Below are 19,366 nucleotides of genomic sequence, written 5' to 3' on the forward strand. Positions count from 1 at the left end.
CACCGCAGCGTCACCCCTGTGGTCATTGCTCATTCTTACAGACGTCAGTGGTCATTCCCGAATCTCATTTGTGGAGCAAAAAGGTGACTTCTTCAGAGGAGGGACTTTACAAGAAGGGCCCTGGGGAGTGTATGAAGGGTCATGGAACACACAAAAACTGACTGTGGCTACAAACCTGGATACGAGGTTTGACTGCACCAGGGGAGAGTTGAGCTCTCCTGAGCCTTGTCTCTTCGCTCTCAATAAGGAAAGGATCCAAGATGCCCAGAAAGTTATTTTCTACCCATAGAAGAAATTTCTGGGGAAAAAACCAAGCCAAACCAAAACAAAACACAATGGGCTAAAAAATAAAAGTATGAAGGATAGAAATGGTGGAGACATTTCTCTTGATTTGGAATTTATATCTTACTAGGATGCCCCTGAAATAGGGAGATACACTGGATGACCTTGCAAAATCCCTTGCAATTGAGGATTAAGGAAAAACCAGTGATGGTCTTTAGGATTTCAGCGGAAGGATTAGGGCCCAGCAATCTGCCATCCTTGCCCTGGCCACTAGGGGTCTCTGTGGATCCACAGCCTCAGACCAGTTTACCAACCCCTCCCAGAAGGCTAGGTCCAAGGCTTATGGACCTGCCGTGAGAGGAGGATGGGGTGTATTTCAGTGTCCCACTTCCACCAGAGAGCTTGTCCCACCTTGTTAGACATGGCCATGGACAGAGCCCCTGAGTCCTCATGGTTTCCTAACACCTTACACAGGGAGCACGGAAAAGTTCTCTCTTGCTCAATGTCTTGTTGCTTTAGCGTGGGGATGTTTCTGAGGGAAAGGAGGCTGGCTCTCACTTCGACACTGCCCAGCACAGTGCTGAGTGTGTGCTAGGTGCTTGTTAGATCTGTGGCCCAACTGGGCTGTATGGGTCTAGGTGTGTGAGGAGGTTGCCTCTGTCCCCAGACACCCTTTCTGGCAAAGTCCCTCTGTTCCATCTTAGCCTAAGAACAGCTAGGTTTGCAAAGGCAAGGAAGCTAAGCACATATAAACGAAGCACCTAATCCTGTCCTGTTCCACCCCAGCTGGGGGCTTTGGCCTCCGGGAAAAGGCAGCCCAGGCCTGCAGGGACAAGTTGCAGCTGCTGCTCTTAAGGAACGTTCCTTCCCGGAAGGAGCAGAGCTCTCGGGTTTCACTCACCCTGCGGAGAATAGAGGCCACAGCTCTAAGGCTCTAGAAGACTCAAGCAGCATAAACTCTCTTCTTACCTCCTCAGTCTGGGATGTTGGTTTTCTGTCTAAGGTGATCCCCCTGAGGTGAACCACCTTCCTCTGTCCCCACCTGGCCTGAAAAGTCACAGGTCACATCCTCAGGATGCTCAGCATGCGAAACAAGTCCCAGGGCTTTGGCAGAGGTGACTGGAGCACACCACCTTCAGCCCCTGACAGCTTTGGAAAAGCAGAGCTTGCTGTATGTCAGAGAGAGGCCCACTCTTATGAGGGAGAAATGGGCCATCGGCATCCTCCATAGGCTGCCCAGGAAGGTCAGAGCTAAGAGCTGGTTCCTTTGTAGGCTGCTAAGCCCAGCACCTCAGGGCTGTGCTCACTTCCTCCTCTTCTCTCCTCTTCCAGTCAATTACCAAATCCAAATTCATGCTCCGAAGTAACCCATTACATCACTTCTAGTCTCTGCATCCCTGAGCTCCCATGTGTGTAGCAAGATGTCACCAAATTATAAGACAAACATAGGCTCAGTAGTAATCACACACACGACCATTACTTAGTGTGTGGTGCTCAGCCAGTGTCCTTCTCTTTTTTTCTTTTCCCTTGGATGCAAAAAGAAGAAAATATTGAGTCACGCAGTAGTGGTGCACACCTTTAACCCCAGCACTCAAAAGGCAGAGGCAGGAGGATCTCTGTGAGTTCCAGGCCAGCATGGTCTACAGAGCAAGTTCTAGGACAGCCAAACTGTTACACAGAGAAATCCTGACTCGAAAAGCCAGAGAGAGAGAGAGAGAGAATAATGTCCAAATAATGCCCATCTGAAGTCTTGTGGGGATAAGTAAAATATTATACATATGGTACCTAGTACTTTTTATGTTTGAGACAGGGAGAGCTCAGTCAATGCTGCAGGGGCTCCTTTCTCATCAGTTTATGCTGTAGCCATAAAAGCTCAATTAATTTGCCTTGCAATGTGTCTCTAGCTCTGACCCTATTGCTTATATGCCTATTTTCTTTAAAATATTTAGCAGTTGGCTACAGTAGTCAACATTGAAATATATCACACTCAGGCCTGGAAAATGACTTAGAGGTTAAGAGCACCAGTGCTCTTTCAGAGAACTGGGGTTCAACTGCCTATGGCTCCAGTTCCAGGATCTCTAACAACCTCTTCTGGCTTCTGTGAGTACTGTATACACATGATACACAGACACACATGTAGGCAAAACACTCATACACATAAAATTTTTTTAAAAAGTTAAAGAATAAACATTTTAAATATCCCTCTCATAAATTCAGTTTCATGATAGTCCATCATTTCCATTTCAAGGTCAGAGACTGTCATATCCATTTTTATGTCCTCAGGACTCAGCGGGTTCCACGAGTGCTTGAATGAACATACGATACGTGAATGAATGACTCTCTTTCCCCTTCTCTCCAGGGATTCTAATAAGCTGGCGGCTCCTCAGACTTCTTTCCATCCTAGGAACACTTACCTTTAGAGATGCCAGTAGGCTACAAACTCTCCCAAGCCTGCCTGAAAGGCTGCCCCACCCCCATCCAAGAAGCCTGACCGTTGAATCTGCAGCTTTTCCCACCACGCTGGGCAAAATTCTCCATCCTGAGATGTGTTCATCCCATTTCAGGGCAGAACTGGACCTAGCCATGAGTCTTGTGCTGGCTGGGTCTCAGGGTCGGCTCTCCTGGGAGGTGGCGGGGAAATGAATGATCTGAAGCCACATATGTGGTGTGCTCAGTCTAGGACCCCTTCATTCGGCCCCTTCCCTGCTCTTCAGCTGTTCCTTTCCTATCTTTCCCAGCACTCCAGGCCCTGAGCATTCTACATCTGACAGAATTCATTCTAGACTCCTAGTTCATGCCCCCTGGAATTAGGAACACTCCTGAAATAGTCACCCGGGCTCTCACAGGATCTAATGCAGTGCACACGTAGTCTCCTGGGCTCTCACAGGACCTAATGCAGTGCACACAGAGTCACCCGGGTTCTCACAGGACCTAATGCAGTGCACACAGAGTCACCCGGGCTCTCACAGGACCTAATGCAGTGCACACAGAGTCTCCCAGGCTCTCACAGGACCTAATGCAGTGCACACAGAGTCACCCGGGTTCTCACAGGACCTAATGCAGTGCACACAGAGTCTCCCAGGCTCTCACAGGACCTAATGCAGTGCACACAGTAAGCATCCGCAAACAACTGGAAACTGCATGAGAACCTGCCTATACTTGAGCTGACTCTACTTCTCCAAAGACAGAGACGGATGACCTTCAGATTAAATTAGCCCTTAGTGAGGCGAGAGTTGGTTCTCTCTGGTAGGATGGTTTAGTTAGTATCCTCTAAGGACAGGAGAACCCAGAGCTGAGTCTACAGTGTGGTAGTGGGGAAGCTGCCCCTGCAGGATGCCTGGGATGTTACTTTGGAGTAGGACAGCATAGCTTTCTGGGGAGGGGGAAACAGCTAAGTGTACCGAGCTAGTTGAAACCCTTGAAACTGTTTCCCACCTCTGTGTGGTGGAATCAGTATTTCCCCATCCCCACCTTTGTCTCACTCACTCAGAGAAAAGGAACAAATAGAAAAGAAAGACTAAGCTTGGAATAAGCCAGATCCCACAGGGTGAGTGAAAAGCACAACATGCCATCTGGGAATGGGACTGTCGATTGAAACACAAAAATGTCTCCAACTTTGCCACACAAGGCATTGTGATCAGCTCTCAGGGAAAACCATGAGTCAGCAGTTTGCGACAAAGCTGGCAGGCAGCTGGGATGTTGAGCTGGAGGATCGTGTTCCGGAGGGGCAACACCCCTCCTCAGGTCAGGCTGGCACTTGGGGCAGCTATTTCAGGCTGGAGGGGATTAAGGCTGGAGCATGACGAATGAGCATATTCACACACAACACACACACACACACACTCTGCCTCTTACATCGACTCTGGTCCTTGTCCTCAGGAAGACATGGGTCTGTTTCTTAAATGAGCTCTTGCAAGACCCCACCCATCCTGGGAGACAGTGGCAGAGCCTGATTGGATGACGACGCACAGCAAACCCTATTCACCTTTACCCCTTGTGCCCAGACAGTGTGCAAGCTCAAGTTCATCTAATTCCTCCAAGCTGGACCATCTCCCCCTACCTCCACCTGGCCTGAAAAGTCACAGGTTCACATCCTCAGGAAGCTCAGCATGCAGCAGCAGTCCCAAGCCTTGGCAGACTGGAGCACACCGCCTTTAGCCCCTTGACAACTTTTGAAAAGCAGAGCTTGCTGCGTGTCAGAGAGAAGCCCACCCTTATGAGGGAGAGATGGGAATCAGCATCCTCCATAGGCTGCTGGGGAGTCCCTAAGCTAAGAGGGTGTTCCTTAGTAGGCTGTTTAAGCCCAGCACCTCAGGGTTATGCTTGCTTCCTACCTCTTCTCCCCTCTCCCAAGTGCTTTTTTTTTCTTTTTTCTTTTTTGGTTTTTCAAGACAGGGTTTCTCTGTAGCTCTGAAGCTTGTCCTGGAACTAGCTTTTGTAGACCAGCCTGGCCTTGAACTCACAGAGATCCGCTGCCTCTGCCTCCCCGAGTGCTGGGATTAAAGGCGTGCGCCACCACCGCCTGGCCCTCTTCCGAATTCCTGCTTTCCCGCAATTCATTTCTTTATTCTGTTCATGCTCTTCATCTTGCTATGGCCACCATTCCTCTTCCTGTTGTCTTTCGGCCTTGGCCTCATGTTTCCTGTCTTTGCCTCTGTCAGTGTCTCTCGTCTCATTTCCTTCACTTCTTCTTCCTGAAAACTTTGGCCTCTCCCTGCCTCCCTCCTGAATGATGCTAACCTTTGTTTGTCCTTCCTCCCCCTTTTCTTAGTTTTTTTCCCCTCTTCCTCCTCCCTTTGCGCACCCCACTACATTACTTCTTTCAACCAATGCCTATTGGCCCCTGAACACACAGAAGACATCATGGCCACAGCTGGCATCCTAAGGCAACAATATTGAGGGAACAAATCTATTTCAAGAGGATATTAGCAAGCAGAAAGCACGGGTAGCTGTTTTTAGATCTGTAATAAAGTGATCTGGTGATTTCAGATATATAAAATGCTGTGTCAAGGCGAACGACATGTGCTTTCTAGGAGAGGAAGTGAGAGATGCAGCTTCTCATCTAACATCACATGTGGCATTTGCAGCATTAATGATAGGCTCTCAGGTGCGAGAAGGAAAGGGTTGTCATAGAAGAGGGTGGGTGAGATCTCCATAGGAGAGCAACCTGGCCACAGCCTCTGGGAAAAGGCTGGTTCAGCCTTGAAGACAAGAGGGATTTAAGATGGAAGATGTCCCCTCATCAGGTAGGCATGAAAAAAAATGGCTGTGGTACCTAGAGCAATGTGGCTCAGACATGAAAACTGAGGCTAGACCTATGAGGTCTTGAATGTCGGACAGGCAGATGAGAAAACCCTGGTGGCAATCGGGCTCTGTAGACCACACAGGCTTCAGGATGAGAAATCCAGCAGCAATGTAAGCGGAGCACAGGTGTGGAGCAGGATGGAGGGATGGCCAAGGAAGACAGGTGGGAAGGAGGCAGGGCAATCAGAGGAAGTGCGGGGACTAATTTGAGCTACACCAACTGGGAAGAGCTACGTTCTTTCCCTCTCTGTCTTTGGGTGTCTTTGTTTCACTCAGCTGCCTGAGTTTTTCTTTCTCTGGGATCAGAGGCCTTTCTGGAAAGGCTATACCATGGCCAGTCTCACTCAAGCTCAGAGACACCGAACCTGGGCAACGCGCCCAGAGATCTGGCTTTTGCAGTTAGTGGTTCTAACACCTGGATCATCCAGAACCCATGTTCCTTCCTGACAGACTCCACTTTGCTGTAAAATGCCTGCTTCCTCCAGGCTAGCTTGTCAACCTCAGACAGACCTCCAACCCTGAGGGGCCACTGTGGCTGCTGAGCCTCCACCCCCTCCTTCCTGGCCTCTCCATCCCGCTACCTTGGTACACCCCCCAACTCCAGCGCTCAAGGTAGAGTCGGAGGACCCAGGAGGAGAAATCCAGGGCCTCTCCAAGGACCTGATTATTTCCAAAGACTTGTGCTAATTTTCTGATATGATCCTCACATCTCTGCGAGGCACTAAATCCTCATTACTTTTCCTGACCGATGCATTCTAATTAGATCAACACTTAAAAAAAATTCACAATAGCCACAGGATGGCTTTCCATCTCATTAACTCTTCACTTATTATTTTCATGAAAATTACTGATAAAAATGTGCATCTCCATTTGGTGAGGCCTCGCAGCCTCCTCAGCTCCTATCTTACATCTCTCCCGTCACCGGGGCTGCGCAGCGTCGCCATGGTAACCCACAATAATAGAAACTAATAAATTACAAACGAGATGCTCGTTGAGCAATTATTGTCCTCTTTTATGCAAGTTTCTTGCTAATTTCGATCATAAGGGAAAGTACAATAAGACTCTGAAGGAATGAGTCTATTTCAAGAGAATATTAGCAAGCAGAAGCCAAGGCTGCTGTTTTTAGATCTGTAATAAAGTGATTTGGTGATTTTAAGCAATACAAGGAGGAAATAAACTTCTTTCCCCACGTCCTTTGTCGTTTTTAGTATCAAGTCCCAGAGAGATCGCAGTGGGGTAAAAGTGATGCAATACTGAGTGTACTTGTGAAAGTGGGGGGGTCACAATGTACAAAGTGTGTCCCTCCCCTCGCCCCTGTAAACCTGAGTCCTAATACCTAAAATGAAAATGGCATAGCTCCTTAGGTGACTTTCACAGTAGCTTCCACTACTCACCCTTAGAACGTTAACCTGCATCCCAGTCCCTGTCTGAGGAAGAGGGCCACCGTGAGCCTCCCAGAGGCACCTGTGTCTGTGTGTGTGCTTTCTGGACTTCAGGAACTCGGTGAGAGGAAACGACGTTGTGAGCCTACAGTCTAGGTAGATGTCAGCAAGAGTATACGGGAAGAGTCAGGCAGCTTTTTGAGTTTGTAGACCTGGGGAACACATTCTGTCCTAGAGAGAAATGTTCACTCTTCCCTATTGTGTAGAACAGGCACCATCTCCTCAGAGGAAGGTAGCAGGGGGAATCTTAGAAGGGGTTGGCTAAGGTGTCTTTTACTGAGGCCTTGCACCTTAGGGGGGCAGAGGTACCAGGGAGAGTAAACAGAGGATGAGCAAGAAGCAGTCCTGTGGAATTTCTTATCTACTAGGTGCGCAGAATTTGGGGGAAGGAGCAGTTTCCCTGATACTTTCTTCCAGGAGTGCCAAGAGCCACTTTATGCCCTCCAGAGGAGAATGTTTGCCAGGAGCTCTTTCTACCATCCCCAGGTATCAGTTAGGCAACTATCATTTCTCCTTTACGGACTAGGGCCTGCCCACTTCTTGGTAAATCCTGGAGTAGGGAGTCAGGAATTTCTTTGGAGACTGTTCTTTTTTTTAGATATGGTCATTTAGGGCATGCTCAGATCCTGGCAGGTAGGAGTCTATGTTAAAAAATAATTTTTGTTTTTTAAAAAAAAAGCAAAAAACCTATCCTGGTTAGGTATGGCGGTTAAGGTAGCAAGATCGAGAGTTTGAGATCAGCTTAGGCTACATTCCAAGACCCTGTCACAATCAAGTACAAAATAAGGGCCAGTGCTGTCAGATGGAGGGAGAAAAAGGGCCTCCCTGTAAAAGGGTCTGATAATTCAAATTGCTTTGCCCAGGTCGCTGGAGTCCTTCAGACCTTTCTGCATGCCTGGCCAAGGAGCTAAGGCCCATCCCTGTGTGTTACCTGTGAGTGAAGGTTTATGGAGGGCTGGTTGGGGGAGTAGGGGCCCCCGAGGTCATTCCTGAGCAGGTTATCGCTGTGCATCTTGGTTTTGAGGCAGGTGATATAACGGTTGCAAAAGTCTTTGCAGAGTTCATTGACTTTCTCCAACTCTAGCAGGTGGATCCTCAGGACCTGGATTGCCTTCACCATCTGGGGAGAGGAGGAGGAGCTGTAAGCCAGGTGTCTGCGTCACATCCCCGTCCCTCAAGCCCCCAGTCCCAACCTTGGCAGAGGATTGGTGCCTGTCATTGCTGGGACTCCTGTTTCCCACCCACATGGTTTAAACTCTCCAGATGAGCTGTTGTGACTATTGCTCGCTTTTAGCCCACTGCTATCACAACTGTTCTGGAGGCAGTTGTGGTCTTCTGAGAACAGCATTGACCTTAGCAATAGAAGTCCAGGTTCAAGCTCCAGGTTTGCCATAGATTGTCTATGTAACCTTGGACAACTTGCTGAAACTCTCTCTGCGCCCCCCCCCCCTTAGTGTCTACTAAATGGGAATGTTACACCCTCTCCAACAACTTCACATACTGAGATATCACGGGAGAGGAACATGGCAGCTTTATACAGCTTGAAGTATTAAGCAAAACCAAGAAAGACAGTGATCAGAGTTTTTTGGAAATGCCCCAGAGGTCAGACATTGTCTATTCTTAAGTTATATTCCATGAGCTTCATGTAATATGGGCTGTCTTACTCTGATGACATCTGCTGACGGACTGAATAATTCAGCATGACTTAGCTGGGCGCTGGGTACCAACTGTCTGCTTTCCGTACCCTTCTGGTTAGTGCACAAAGGCCTCTTCAAATGGACATCCCTGATCCTATTATGGCTAGAAGCTACCTTGTATTTGAAGTTTTTTTCTTTGTTGTCATTATTGTTTCTGTTAGGGTTTGTTTCATTTATTTTATTTCATCAGTTTTTTAGACAGGGCTTCATGTAGCCCAGGCTAGTCTCTAACTCATTATACAGCTAAGGATGACCTTGAACTCATAACCCTCCTGCATCTACCTCCCAAGCACGAGGATTACAGGCATGTACCACCAAACTCAGCTTGTTGCTTTGATCGTCATAAGAGGAAAATACATGGAAGGTATGGAAAACACAGGACAAAAAAAAAGTCTTTATTTTATTTTAGGGTAATAGTCTTTATCCAATTACCCTAAAAGAAAAGATTCTGTTTTCCCCTCATTTATTTTAAACTTTATTTATTTATGTGTGTGCATATCTGCTATGGTGCTCATGTGGATGTCAGAAGATAACGGTGGGAGTCAGGTCTCTTCTTCCATTATGTGTGTCCCCAAGATCGAGCTTGAGGTTGTCAGGTTTGACAGCAGGTGGGTCAGCTTGCTGGCTGACATGTATATATTTTAACCAATCTCCAATAAACTTAACACATACAATTTTGCTTTCTGGTGTTCCCTTAGCTCATCAACTATGCTTTTCTAAGTTCCAGAATTGTTTTCTCTATCTCTCTTTTGGACTGTGAGCGGAGAGAAGGCAGGGATGGCATCTAATTGGCTCACAGCGTTATCTTATTTACATAGAATAAATATTGAATGGATGAGAATTATTTTCAATTGTTACATATGAGTCCATATGTGTGCTTTATTTAACTAAGTCTCTGTTGCTGGGTACTTATAGTACATTCAAATTTTCAGTTTTATTTAGAAAAAAGTTACACAATGCGGCTAGAGGGCAAAGTAGCTCTAACTCCATTGTAGAACACTTACTTGCCAAAGCATTCATTAGGCCTTTGGTTTGATCTACACACACACACACACACACACAAACCCCAGAGATTATTTTCTAAGTACGTAGCTTTGTCTTCCATTTCTGCATTATTTCCTCAGTGTGAATTCCTAAGAGTGACAGGAGAAAAATCTACATACATTGCTATGGATCTTGACAAATAAACGCGAATTGCTTCCCAACAGGGGCTTGTTCAAACGGTGTTAGGATAACCAGACATCCATAAACGAGCAGATAAAAAAAAAAAAAAAAAAACCTGAACCTTAAACTCCACATCTAATACAGAGATTAATTCAAATGGAGCATGGGCCTAAATATAAGACCTCCCACTCCCAAAAAACACAAAAACCAAACATTTTTAGAAAAAAGAAAATAGAGTCAGGTGCTGTGGCCCATACCTTTAATCTCACCCCTCAGAGACAAAGGCAAGTAGATCACTGAGTTCAAGGCCAATCTGTTCTACAGAACAAGTTCCAGGACAGCCAGGGCTACACAGAGAAACCCTGTCATGAAAAACAAAACAAAAAAGAAAGAAAATAGAAAGTCTTAGTATGTAGGGTTTGGCAAAGAAGTTTTAGACTTGATACCAAAACCATCATCTAGAAATGGAAGAGTACGTGCTTGCTAAAATTAAAAATGTTTGTTCTTAGAAAGAACCTGCCAGGCATGGTAGTATAAACCTTTAATCCTAGGACTTTGGAGACAAAGGCAGGAAGATCTCTGTGAGTTCAAGACCAACCTGACTTACATAGGGAGTTCTGTAATAGCCAGGGCTACATTGAGAAACCCTGTAAAAACAAACAAAAACAAAACAAAAAAATCATTATCAACAACAACAAAACCCCGTGAAGAAGATGAAAAGACTATGGACTAGGAGAGAATATTTACAGACCGCATATCCGACAAAGGGCTTGCACCTCGAATATGTAAAGAACTCTTAAAACTAAATGGCAAAATAACAAGCAACCCAATTAGAACAAGGGCAAAAGGCATGATCAGATGTTCTGCTGAAGAGGATATACAGATGGCAAATAAGCACACGGAAAGATGTTCAATGTCATTAGCCATTAGGGAAATGGCAATTGCAACCTTAGCGAAGTATCTCTGCACACATATGCATAGTTACAGCTAGAAACCGAAGGCATGCGAAGAACTGGACTGTGGCTCACTTGTGCATTGATGGTGGGAATGTGAGGCCACGTAGTCACTGCAAACAGTGGGATAATTCCTCACAAAAATTAAGCATGTTTGCTCCGTGTTATGAATGTCTTTAATCCCAGTTGAGAGGCAGAGGCAGGCAGTTCAAGGCCAGCCCGGGTTATCTAGTGAATTTTAGATTATCCAGGGCTACATAGTGAGAACCTGTATCAAAAACAAAACCAAAAATGAACAAACAAAACAAAGCAAAACAAAATATCCAAACTAAGCGTGTACTTATTATATGACCCAACAGCTTGGGGGCATTTATTCCAAAGAAATAAAAATGTACATTTTCTCTCTCTCTCTCTCTCTCTCTCTCTCTCTCTCTCTCTCACACACACACACACACACAATGGACAGCTTTATATCAATATATCAAATGGCCTCAAACTAGAAACAGATGAATGGATGGTACATCCATGTCACAGACTACAGATAAATGGATGGGATGGTACATCCATGTCACAGACTACAACTTGGCAATAAATAGGAATTAACGATTAATACACTCAACAACTTGGATGTATCATGGGGAATTATGCTATGAGAGAAAAACCAGTCGTAAAGGGATATATGCTAATAGCACAGTGACATTTGCACAACATCCTTGAAATGACAAAACTGGAAGACAAAACAAACTAGTCATTGGTGGGATAGAGTGAATCATTCTGTACCTTGACTATAATATGTGTACATGAATCTAGACATGACAAATTCACATAGAACCTGCAGATGAGTGTGTGTAAAATTGACAAAAATCTGAATATGGTTGGTGGCTGTGCTCTGATTAAGCAAGAAGGGAATCAGGACCTCTCATACTAACGCTTACAATCGCCTGCAAATTTATAATTATATAAAAATAAAAAAACATGTAGATGGGGTTACTGCCTTTCCTTATCTGCTTATGTTGACATGGATAACGTGTGGGTGATTCTAATGCCAACCTCCTAGTTTTTGATAGCGTTACGATGCCTGGGGACCAGCTCAGACAATACAAACATGAAACAAGGGGGCTGAGGTTGGTCAATAGTTGGTAAAGCAGCACTTGCCACAAGCTTGAGCTTGATTGCCAGGTCAGGTTTAGAAACACAAAGAAGAAACTGTCTCCCTGAGAACTTTGACTATGATGAGCAAGGACTGAGCTCTGAGCTCAACTAATTCAGGTTTCTACCAAATTGAAACGAAGGGTCACAGACTGAAGCTGGACACAGGGCTCTGTTACAAGGTCTCACCCTACAGAGGCCAACTCCACGAGGCTGAGATTGACGCACAAGGAGCACACCAAGTTAAAGGGGACAGTGATGATGCTCGGATAAGTAGTTTGGACCGAAGGGAACTTGAGAAAGACATGTTCTCATCTGCGTTTTCTGCTTGGCTTCAGCCTGGAAGGTCTTGTCTTGTGTCTATTAGGATAGCCAGTCCAGTGCGCGGCGCACAAGAGATACTGAGGACGGACTGGCAACACTGAAACATGTCTTACTGTACGTCTGCCACTGGGCTAAGTCCATTCTTTGCTCTGTCTTATTTATTCTAGCAACCTCTTCTGCAGGCAAGTACTCTTATTGCCCACCCACACTTTATAGTTGAAGAAAATGAAGTCCACAGACAGCTTTTCGTCCCAGTGGCACACAACTGGTAGGCAATAAGAAGCTCTATGGCTTTGCCCCTGAGATCAAATTGCTTCTATGGTGTCTCAGGAGTCAGGTATGTTAAAAATGATGGTAGTATAAAGAGTATGTGGTTCGGGGGCAAGTGAGGGCCTGCAAGGTGAGGGGATTGTGCAAACACACCAGGACCTGTGGTTGCAGCCTCTCTTCTAGGCCATCCCTACCACTGGGAACCGACCTTATTGTTTTGGATGGTCTCTATGTTCTTTCAATGTGCTGATTAAGAAGTTCTTCCTTACACAGAACTCAAATCTCTCTTGCCTTACTGTAAAGGGCTTGCTCAGCTTTCTGTAGAACCAAGGACATCGAGTGCCTCCAACAACATAACCTTCTTCATTTAATTTGATCACTGCACTTAGCAAGTCATCTGACTTGAATAAATTGCTCAACTATGTTGAGACAAACCCAATTCTAATATTATTCTTTTTTCTATTTCCTTTCTTCCCTCTCCCTTCCCATCCTTCCTTTTATCTTTCCTTTTTTTCCTTTTCTTCTTTTTTCCTTCTCATTAGCAAGACTATCCTATTCTGCTTAATATTTGGAGGAGGGAGTGTAGGGTATGGAACCAGGGCCTCTCACATGCTAAGCAAATGATCGATCACAGCTGTACCCAGTGAGAGTCTGCATTTGAAAATCAGCATTTTATTTTAAAATAGTCTTACACACACATACACGTGCTTGTATAAATGTATACAAGCATCATACCCCCCAAAACATGCACCTTTATTCATTTAAGTACATAATCAAAATGTATTTATTATACAAATATGGAAAAGCTACAGATAAGTTAAACAGAGTAAAAAGCAAAAACTGTATCTATATACCCCGAATGCTTAGCTCAAATGTAGTACATGCACAGTGTGTTTTAACTAGTTCTGGTGTGCAGGGGCCAAAAGCAGTCATATCCTGGGGTCTGATAAAGCACAGATGAAGGATTAGTCTTTTATGGGCTAATAGAATTGGTTTAAAGATTTAAGAAGGTAGAGTAAATCATAATGGTTCTCTGAGGCAATGAATATGTAGGACCTCTTCAATATTAGAGAAATAGATGTGCGGTACGGTGCATGAGGGCGGGGACTGCACGTAAGGCAGAAGGCCTGTGGCGTCCAGAGCCGTGCAAACTGCACGTGAGTCCAGGCTCTCTGCTTGCTCTTTTAGTGCCAGTGGACAGGGTCAAGGTTTACGCTGAGCCTCAGTCTCCTCATTTGTAAAATAGAGGTAAGGGACATGCCTAATTCGTTCAGGGCTAGCAGGTAAAATGTGAACATACTTGGTAAATCACAAATAACCAGCTACATTTTTTCCCCTCTTGTTTTCTCATGTAGCCTAAAGTGATCTGGAACTCTCTATGTAGCCAAGGATGATCTTGAACTTCTGGTCCTCATGCCTCTACTTCCCAAGGGCCCAAATACATGCCAAACAACAAAACAAAACAAAAAACCTTCTTTGAATAATTTCTCATAGTCCGTTAGCTTTCCTATAGCTACCCTATATTGGACTAGTGGAAGAATAATCCCTGGGTTCCCTCTATATTTCCAGTGAATAAAGTATTCGTCATCCTATACCTCTAACTTTTGCTATTTTGCCTCTAAGTAAGAATAAAAGGCTGATTTATTAAACTATTTTTTTTTTTTTTTTTTAGGGCAGTGGGGAGTTTCGAGACAGGGTTTCTCTGTGTAACAGTTCTGGCTCTCTTGGAACTTGCTTCATAGACCAGACTGGCCTTGAACTCATAGAGATTAAACGTGTGCGCCACCACCACCTGGCTTATTACTACTCCAAATCCTTCAGCACATTAACAATGCCCTTTAATTTATTTTTTAAAAAGTTTTGCTTATTTTTGACTATTTGTATACGTGTGCGCCAGTGTAAAAGTTTGGATGAGTGCAGGTGCCCCCAGAGACCAAAAGAGGATGCTGGATCCCAGCAGCTGGAACTACAGATGGCTGTGAGCTGCATAATGAGGGTGCTGGAGCTGAACTCTAGCCCTCTAGAAGAGCAGTGAGAGCCCTTAACTGCTGAGTCATCTCTCCAGCTGAAATGCCACTTAATTTAATACTACCATTATGTGTGATAGATGTGTCCTTCATTCCAGTTTCTCAGGTTTTATTCTGTCAGCTTCTATCTCCTCTTTCTGTTCCAAAATAAGAATTCTGCCTCCTTTGAAGATGACCCCTTCAAAATAGCAAATCAAGATGCTATTCTCTTCTGTAGTATTCTGGTATTTTCAGGCATCCTACAGGCCCAGGAAAGTACCCAAGACAGGACAACCTCTTTTCTATAAAGTCACACACTGTGATGTCCTGAATTTATTTTTTGTTACCTGGGCATTTTGGAGAAGTGACTTAAGCTTTATCTATGCAACTTAGGTTAATAAAAATATCTACACATGAACATTGTTGCGAACCTTGAATAAGATTATGTTTGCAAATGTTACTGGCATGTATCATAGGTGTTTAATAATGTCTAGTCTTTGTCCTGACGCCCCTCAACCACCACACATAGCTTCAAGTCCTTTTCTAAATGGCTGCCTCTCTTTTAGGTCTTGGCCTCTTCATTTTCTGATAGTAACTCCTTGTCTCTCAAAACATTTGTATACACAGCAGTTTACAATTTGCAAAAGGCTTCTCTCTCCATTATCTTATTTTGAGTCTCTTCACCCCAGGGATGCAGGCAAGATTATCTATCACTCTGCTAGAGATAAAGGAACAGAGGCTCAGAGATGAGATAGCCTGCTCCCTTCCTTGCCTTGGGGGCAAACTCTTTCCACTTTCACCTTCTGCAAATTGGGAAGGTGGGTGCTCTCGTAGGGAAGAAGAAGTTTATAAGCCTGCATTCCTAAATTGTGAGTTGACATTTCCCATGGGTCACTGGAGTAGACAGAGCTCAACTCAAATGAAGAGTTTTTCACGACTGGAGCAGCTTGGCTTGTCCAGTTGGGAGTGCAGGGTTACTAGGGTGAAAAGGGGAACACGGAAGAAAGGTGAATGCCAGGGCTGGAGGACTCTCAGACGTGTGGATATTTTATGGAAGCTGTCATGCATGGCAAGTTAAATCACATTTGAGTCATGACTGGCATCTTCACCTGCATGGCATCAGAATTTAGAGAAGCAGTGAGGGGCTGGAGGGCACAGCCTGGGCTTCTCAAGTTAGAGGAACTTTCTTCAAGCTCAACTATGTAACTTCGTGGCTACAAGACACTCGTTCGTGGGTTTTCTCTCTCCACTGAATGGGGATAATAGCTGCTCTCTGCCAGGCTCGTGTGGAGACGTCAAGGAGGTGGTTTTGGGGACGCAGAGGTTTCTGTCTTCCCCCTGAAGGCCTTGAACAATTCTTAATCTCTGTACTGTAGTTTTCTCGGCTATAAAATAAGTTAATAGCGATTTGCTGGTCTCAGGGTGGAACTTGGTGGCATAGTGCTTGCAAGGTCTTGCATTTAACCTCCAACACCACAAAACAAACAAAGAGTGACAATGTTTTCCTGAGAACGGAAGGAGACGTGACTGGGAAGATAACAACAAAACAAACACAAACAAAAAACAACTAAAGGAAGACCTGGCTCTTCTAGAAATGTCAGAAGACATTAACACTCCCTCCCTCTCTCCCTCCGTGTGTGTGTGTGTGTGTGTGTGTGTGTGTGTGTAATACCTGAGAGTGGAGCTGTGTTTCATGGCTCAGTTCTCTTTTCTATTTTGTCCAGAGTTGCGTGATCCTGTGTGTTATTTCACTTCTTAAAAAGAGGACGATGAGACTGGGGAGACTGCTCCACTGGTAAAGTGCTCGCTGTACAAGTGTGAGGACTTGAGTTCTAGTCCCAGAACTCACATAGAAATGACAGACGTGGTGGCCTGTGCATACATGCACACATGTTCCCAGTGCTGGGAGGTCGAAGACAGTCGTCTCCCTGGGTCTTCTTGGATACCCAGTGAGGGAGAATAAGTGAGCTCCATGCCCTACCAATGAGAAAAACTCTCTCTCTCTCTCTCTCTCTCTCTCTCTCACACACACACACACATACACACACACACACAAGGGGGGGAGAAAGAGAGAAAAGAGTGTTCTGAGGATTGAACCAACTGCCTCCAGCAAATGGGCATAATATTGTTAATATTAATATTAAGCTTTGCAGGTTTGGAATGGAGATTATATAAGATAATAGATGCAAATAGTTTAGGATAGCACCTGGTACCTATAAGAGCTCTATAGATGTTAATTATTATCATGGTTGATATTCTTATTTCCTTTCCTTTCCCTGGTGGCTGTGAGGTTTGCAGGTCCCTTCTAGGCAGAGAGCCTGGACTGAAGGCTGAGGTGAGTGACTTTCAGATCAGGTTTGGATGAGGTCTCTGTGGGCCCACAGCTCTGGGCTGGCTCCTTCACGAGTCTCCTCACTCCTAGATTCTGGCCTCCAGGCCTGCCTCTTCAGAGTGGGCCCAGGGGCCTGGGAGGCCCCATTTTGGAACTGGCTTTGCGGTCAGGCAGCCATAATCTGTCCCCGGAGCCACACCAGAGCCTCATTAAAACGTGCCCCATAAATGTTAAAAAATTTACACATAAAAAAATTCCATGCATGAAACTGAAACCGTACGTTTTACAGCCTTAGTTTGAAATCTTGCATAATATATAAAACCGTGGCCTTGCACCCGGGGCCCGTAAATCAGGTTTTATAAAACAAAAAGCTTTTACCTTTCAAAGGGGTTTGGGGAACTTGCAAATTTTACAAACTTTACCAAGTGCCAGTCAGAGGCTGCTGGGCCCAAGGAGTGGGTCGGATCTGGAGGCCAGGTAAGAAAGAAACCTGGTGTAGGAATTGTAGTAGATCCCAGAGGACTCAGGGGGATTCCAGATTAACCACCTGGGAGTGGAAAGCCGCCCCATGGCACAGAAATGGACGAAGGGAAGGTCCTAGTGGGGGCTCCAGGGAGAGATATTATTGGTGTCATTCTCTTATTTGCGAGCAAGGACTTTACTGTCACCAGGGAGGGGCGGAGTGCCAGTGGGAGAAGTACAGACTCAGTACTCTAAGGCCGGGGCTCTCCTTCGTGGACGTGAGGATCGCTTTGTAGAAAAAACCGTGGGAGTGAACTCCTTTCTGAGGTTGCATTTCTAAACCCCAGTCTTTTGTGTAATTACGTTTTTCTCCCAGTAGAGGCGCTGTGGAGCGGCGGCCTTACAGGTTTTTCTCCCTCTGTGACTGGGATCCTCTCAGATATTTGGGGCAGCTCTAGGAGAGCTGACTCAGCTGTTTCCATGGAGATTTGTCTGGAAAAGCGGCTCTGGGAGACTGTGAGGAGCAGGGGAGGGTGAGACAGGCGAACAGCTCCGGGAAGGGAAGGAAGAACAGTTAGGGTCTGTCCAAGAGGTTGAAAAAGTAGGGAAGGGTCAGGGAGAGGCTGGAGGAGGGTGTTGGGAGAGAACCTTCTGTAGGGCAAAGATTTGGGGGATCCGAGTGCCCTCCTGACAATCCTAACTATGAAAGTCAATATTCAAGGGCAAAGGAAAGCTGCCCTCACACACACATATATAAAAAATAAATCTCTCAATTATCTCAGCTCATTTGCTTGGGGTCCCTCATTTTATGTCCCTGCTCGGCTGCGCAGTATATCTGTCCGGAGAAAGAGTTACAGTCCGTTGGGCTACGTGTGCGGGGTTGTAAAAAATACAGATGCCAGATTAACTGGCTGTGGCACTCGGCAGCTGATTGAGCTGGTAATAACGGAATCTGACCTTTTTCTAATTTCTAATTATGTGCATCTTGGCTGTGCTGGAGACATGATTCTTGTTCTAATGATGGCTCCTGCGCTTGGCCTCTGCATCTCCCCCTTTTGACATGGGGCTAGGAACCAGCGGCAAAGGGCACTGCTGGATTTCACGCTACCCTACACCAAAAGTTTCAGGATCCAGACCATACCTACTGTGTCTTTGACAGCCAGGATACAGAAAGGCTGAGGATTTGAAACACTACCACAGTGAGATTAATTTTCAGATGCAAAGCATTTTTAAAGGCCAAGTTCATCAATTTATTATAGTCACGTGAGCTAGGGGCAGTTAGCTGTAGAGATGAGGAAACTGAGCTTCAAAGGAATTCAGTCACCAAGATCATACAGACAATGATGATGCTAGGGTCATTACATGTGTGTGTGTGCACACGTGTGTAGTGGGTCCAGTCCCAAGTCTACCCTGACTTTGAGAAAGAGTAGTCTCTTGACTCCATAGCAGTCTGAAGCTGGATTCTGAGGAATTCCTTTCCAAACCGCAGAATCTTCTGATTCCGACCAGCTGAGGAGCAGGGCAGGGCTGAGCCAGCCTTGACCCACAGTCCAGCGGGTGGGTCAGCACAGTGGAAGCTTTCCTAGACTCTAAGAGGCTGTAGCCAGGGTTCACTGCCCATTAGGGGATAAGCAGAGGTAGATTTGGGGTTCTCAATGCCTCCACTAATATTCCTGGCGATCAGTAAGTATTTCTTCCATGTCTGAGTCAGCCCCCATTCTTAAATCATCATAGCACCCCAAAATCCGAAGCCAGGCAGGGTTCTCCTGGTGGCAGTTATCTCAGGTTCCAAACACAGAAAGAAGCAGTGGTGTGAGTAATTCATGCTCCCAAATAATACCGAAGTCATTCACCCGGTCTGTATATGTACTAAATGTGGGTGTATGTGTCCACAAGTGTGCTCATGCATATGTGTGCCTGGGAGATGAGCATATACTTTTACTTTCTTTTTATAGCAACTTTAGCTTCCCGGATTCTGTTC

General features: G+C 45.5%; 1 protein-coding gene across 2 annotated transcripts in view; it reads right to left on the reverse strand.

The window, feature by feature from the left end:
- Positions 1-19,366, reverse strand: part of Pknox2 (PBX/knotted 1 homeobox 2) — a 271,278-nt gene that overhangs the window by 26,032 nt on the left and 225,880 nt on the right. For both annotated transcript variants that reach the window (XM_057767848.1, XM_057767846.1), the window contains one exon: positions 7,960-8,148. In XM_057767848.1, coding sequence (XP_057623831.1) covers positions 7,960-8,148 — 189 coding nt within the window. The remainder of the gene's footprint in view (positions 1-7,959; positions 8,149-19,366) is intronic.

This window comes from Chionomys nivalis, chromosome 4 (assembly GCF_950005125.1).
Source record: "Chionomys nivalis chromosome 4, mChiNiv1.1, whole genome shotgun sequence".
Lineage (NCBI taxonomy): Eukaryota > Metazoa > Chordata > Mammalia > Rodentia > Cricetidae > Chionomys > Chionomys nivalis.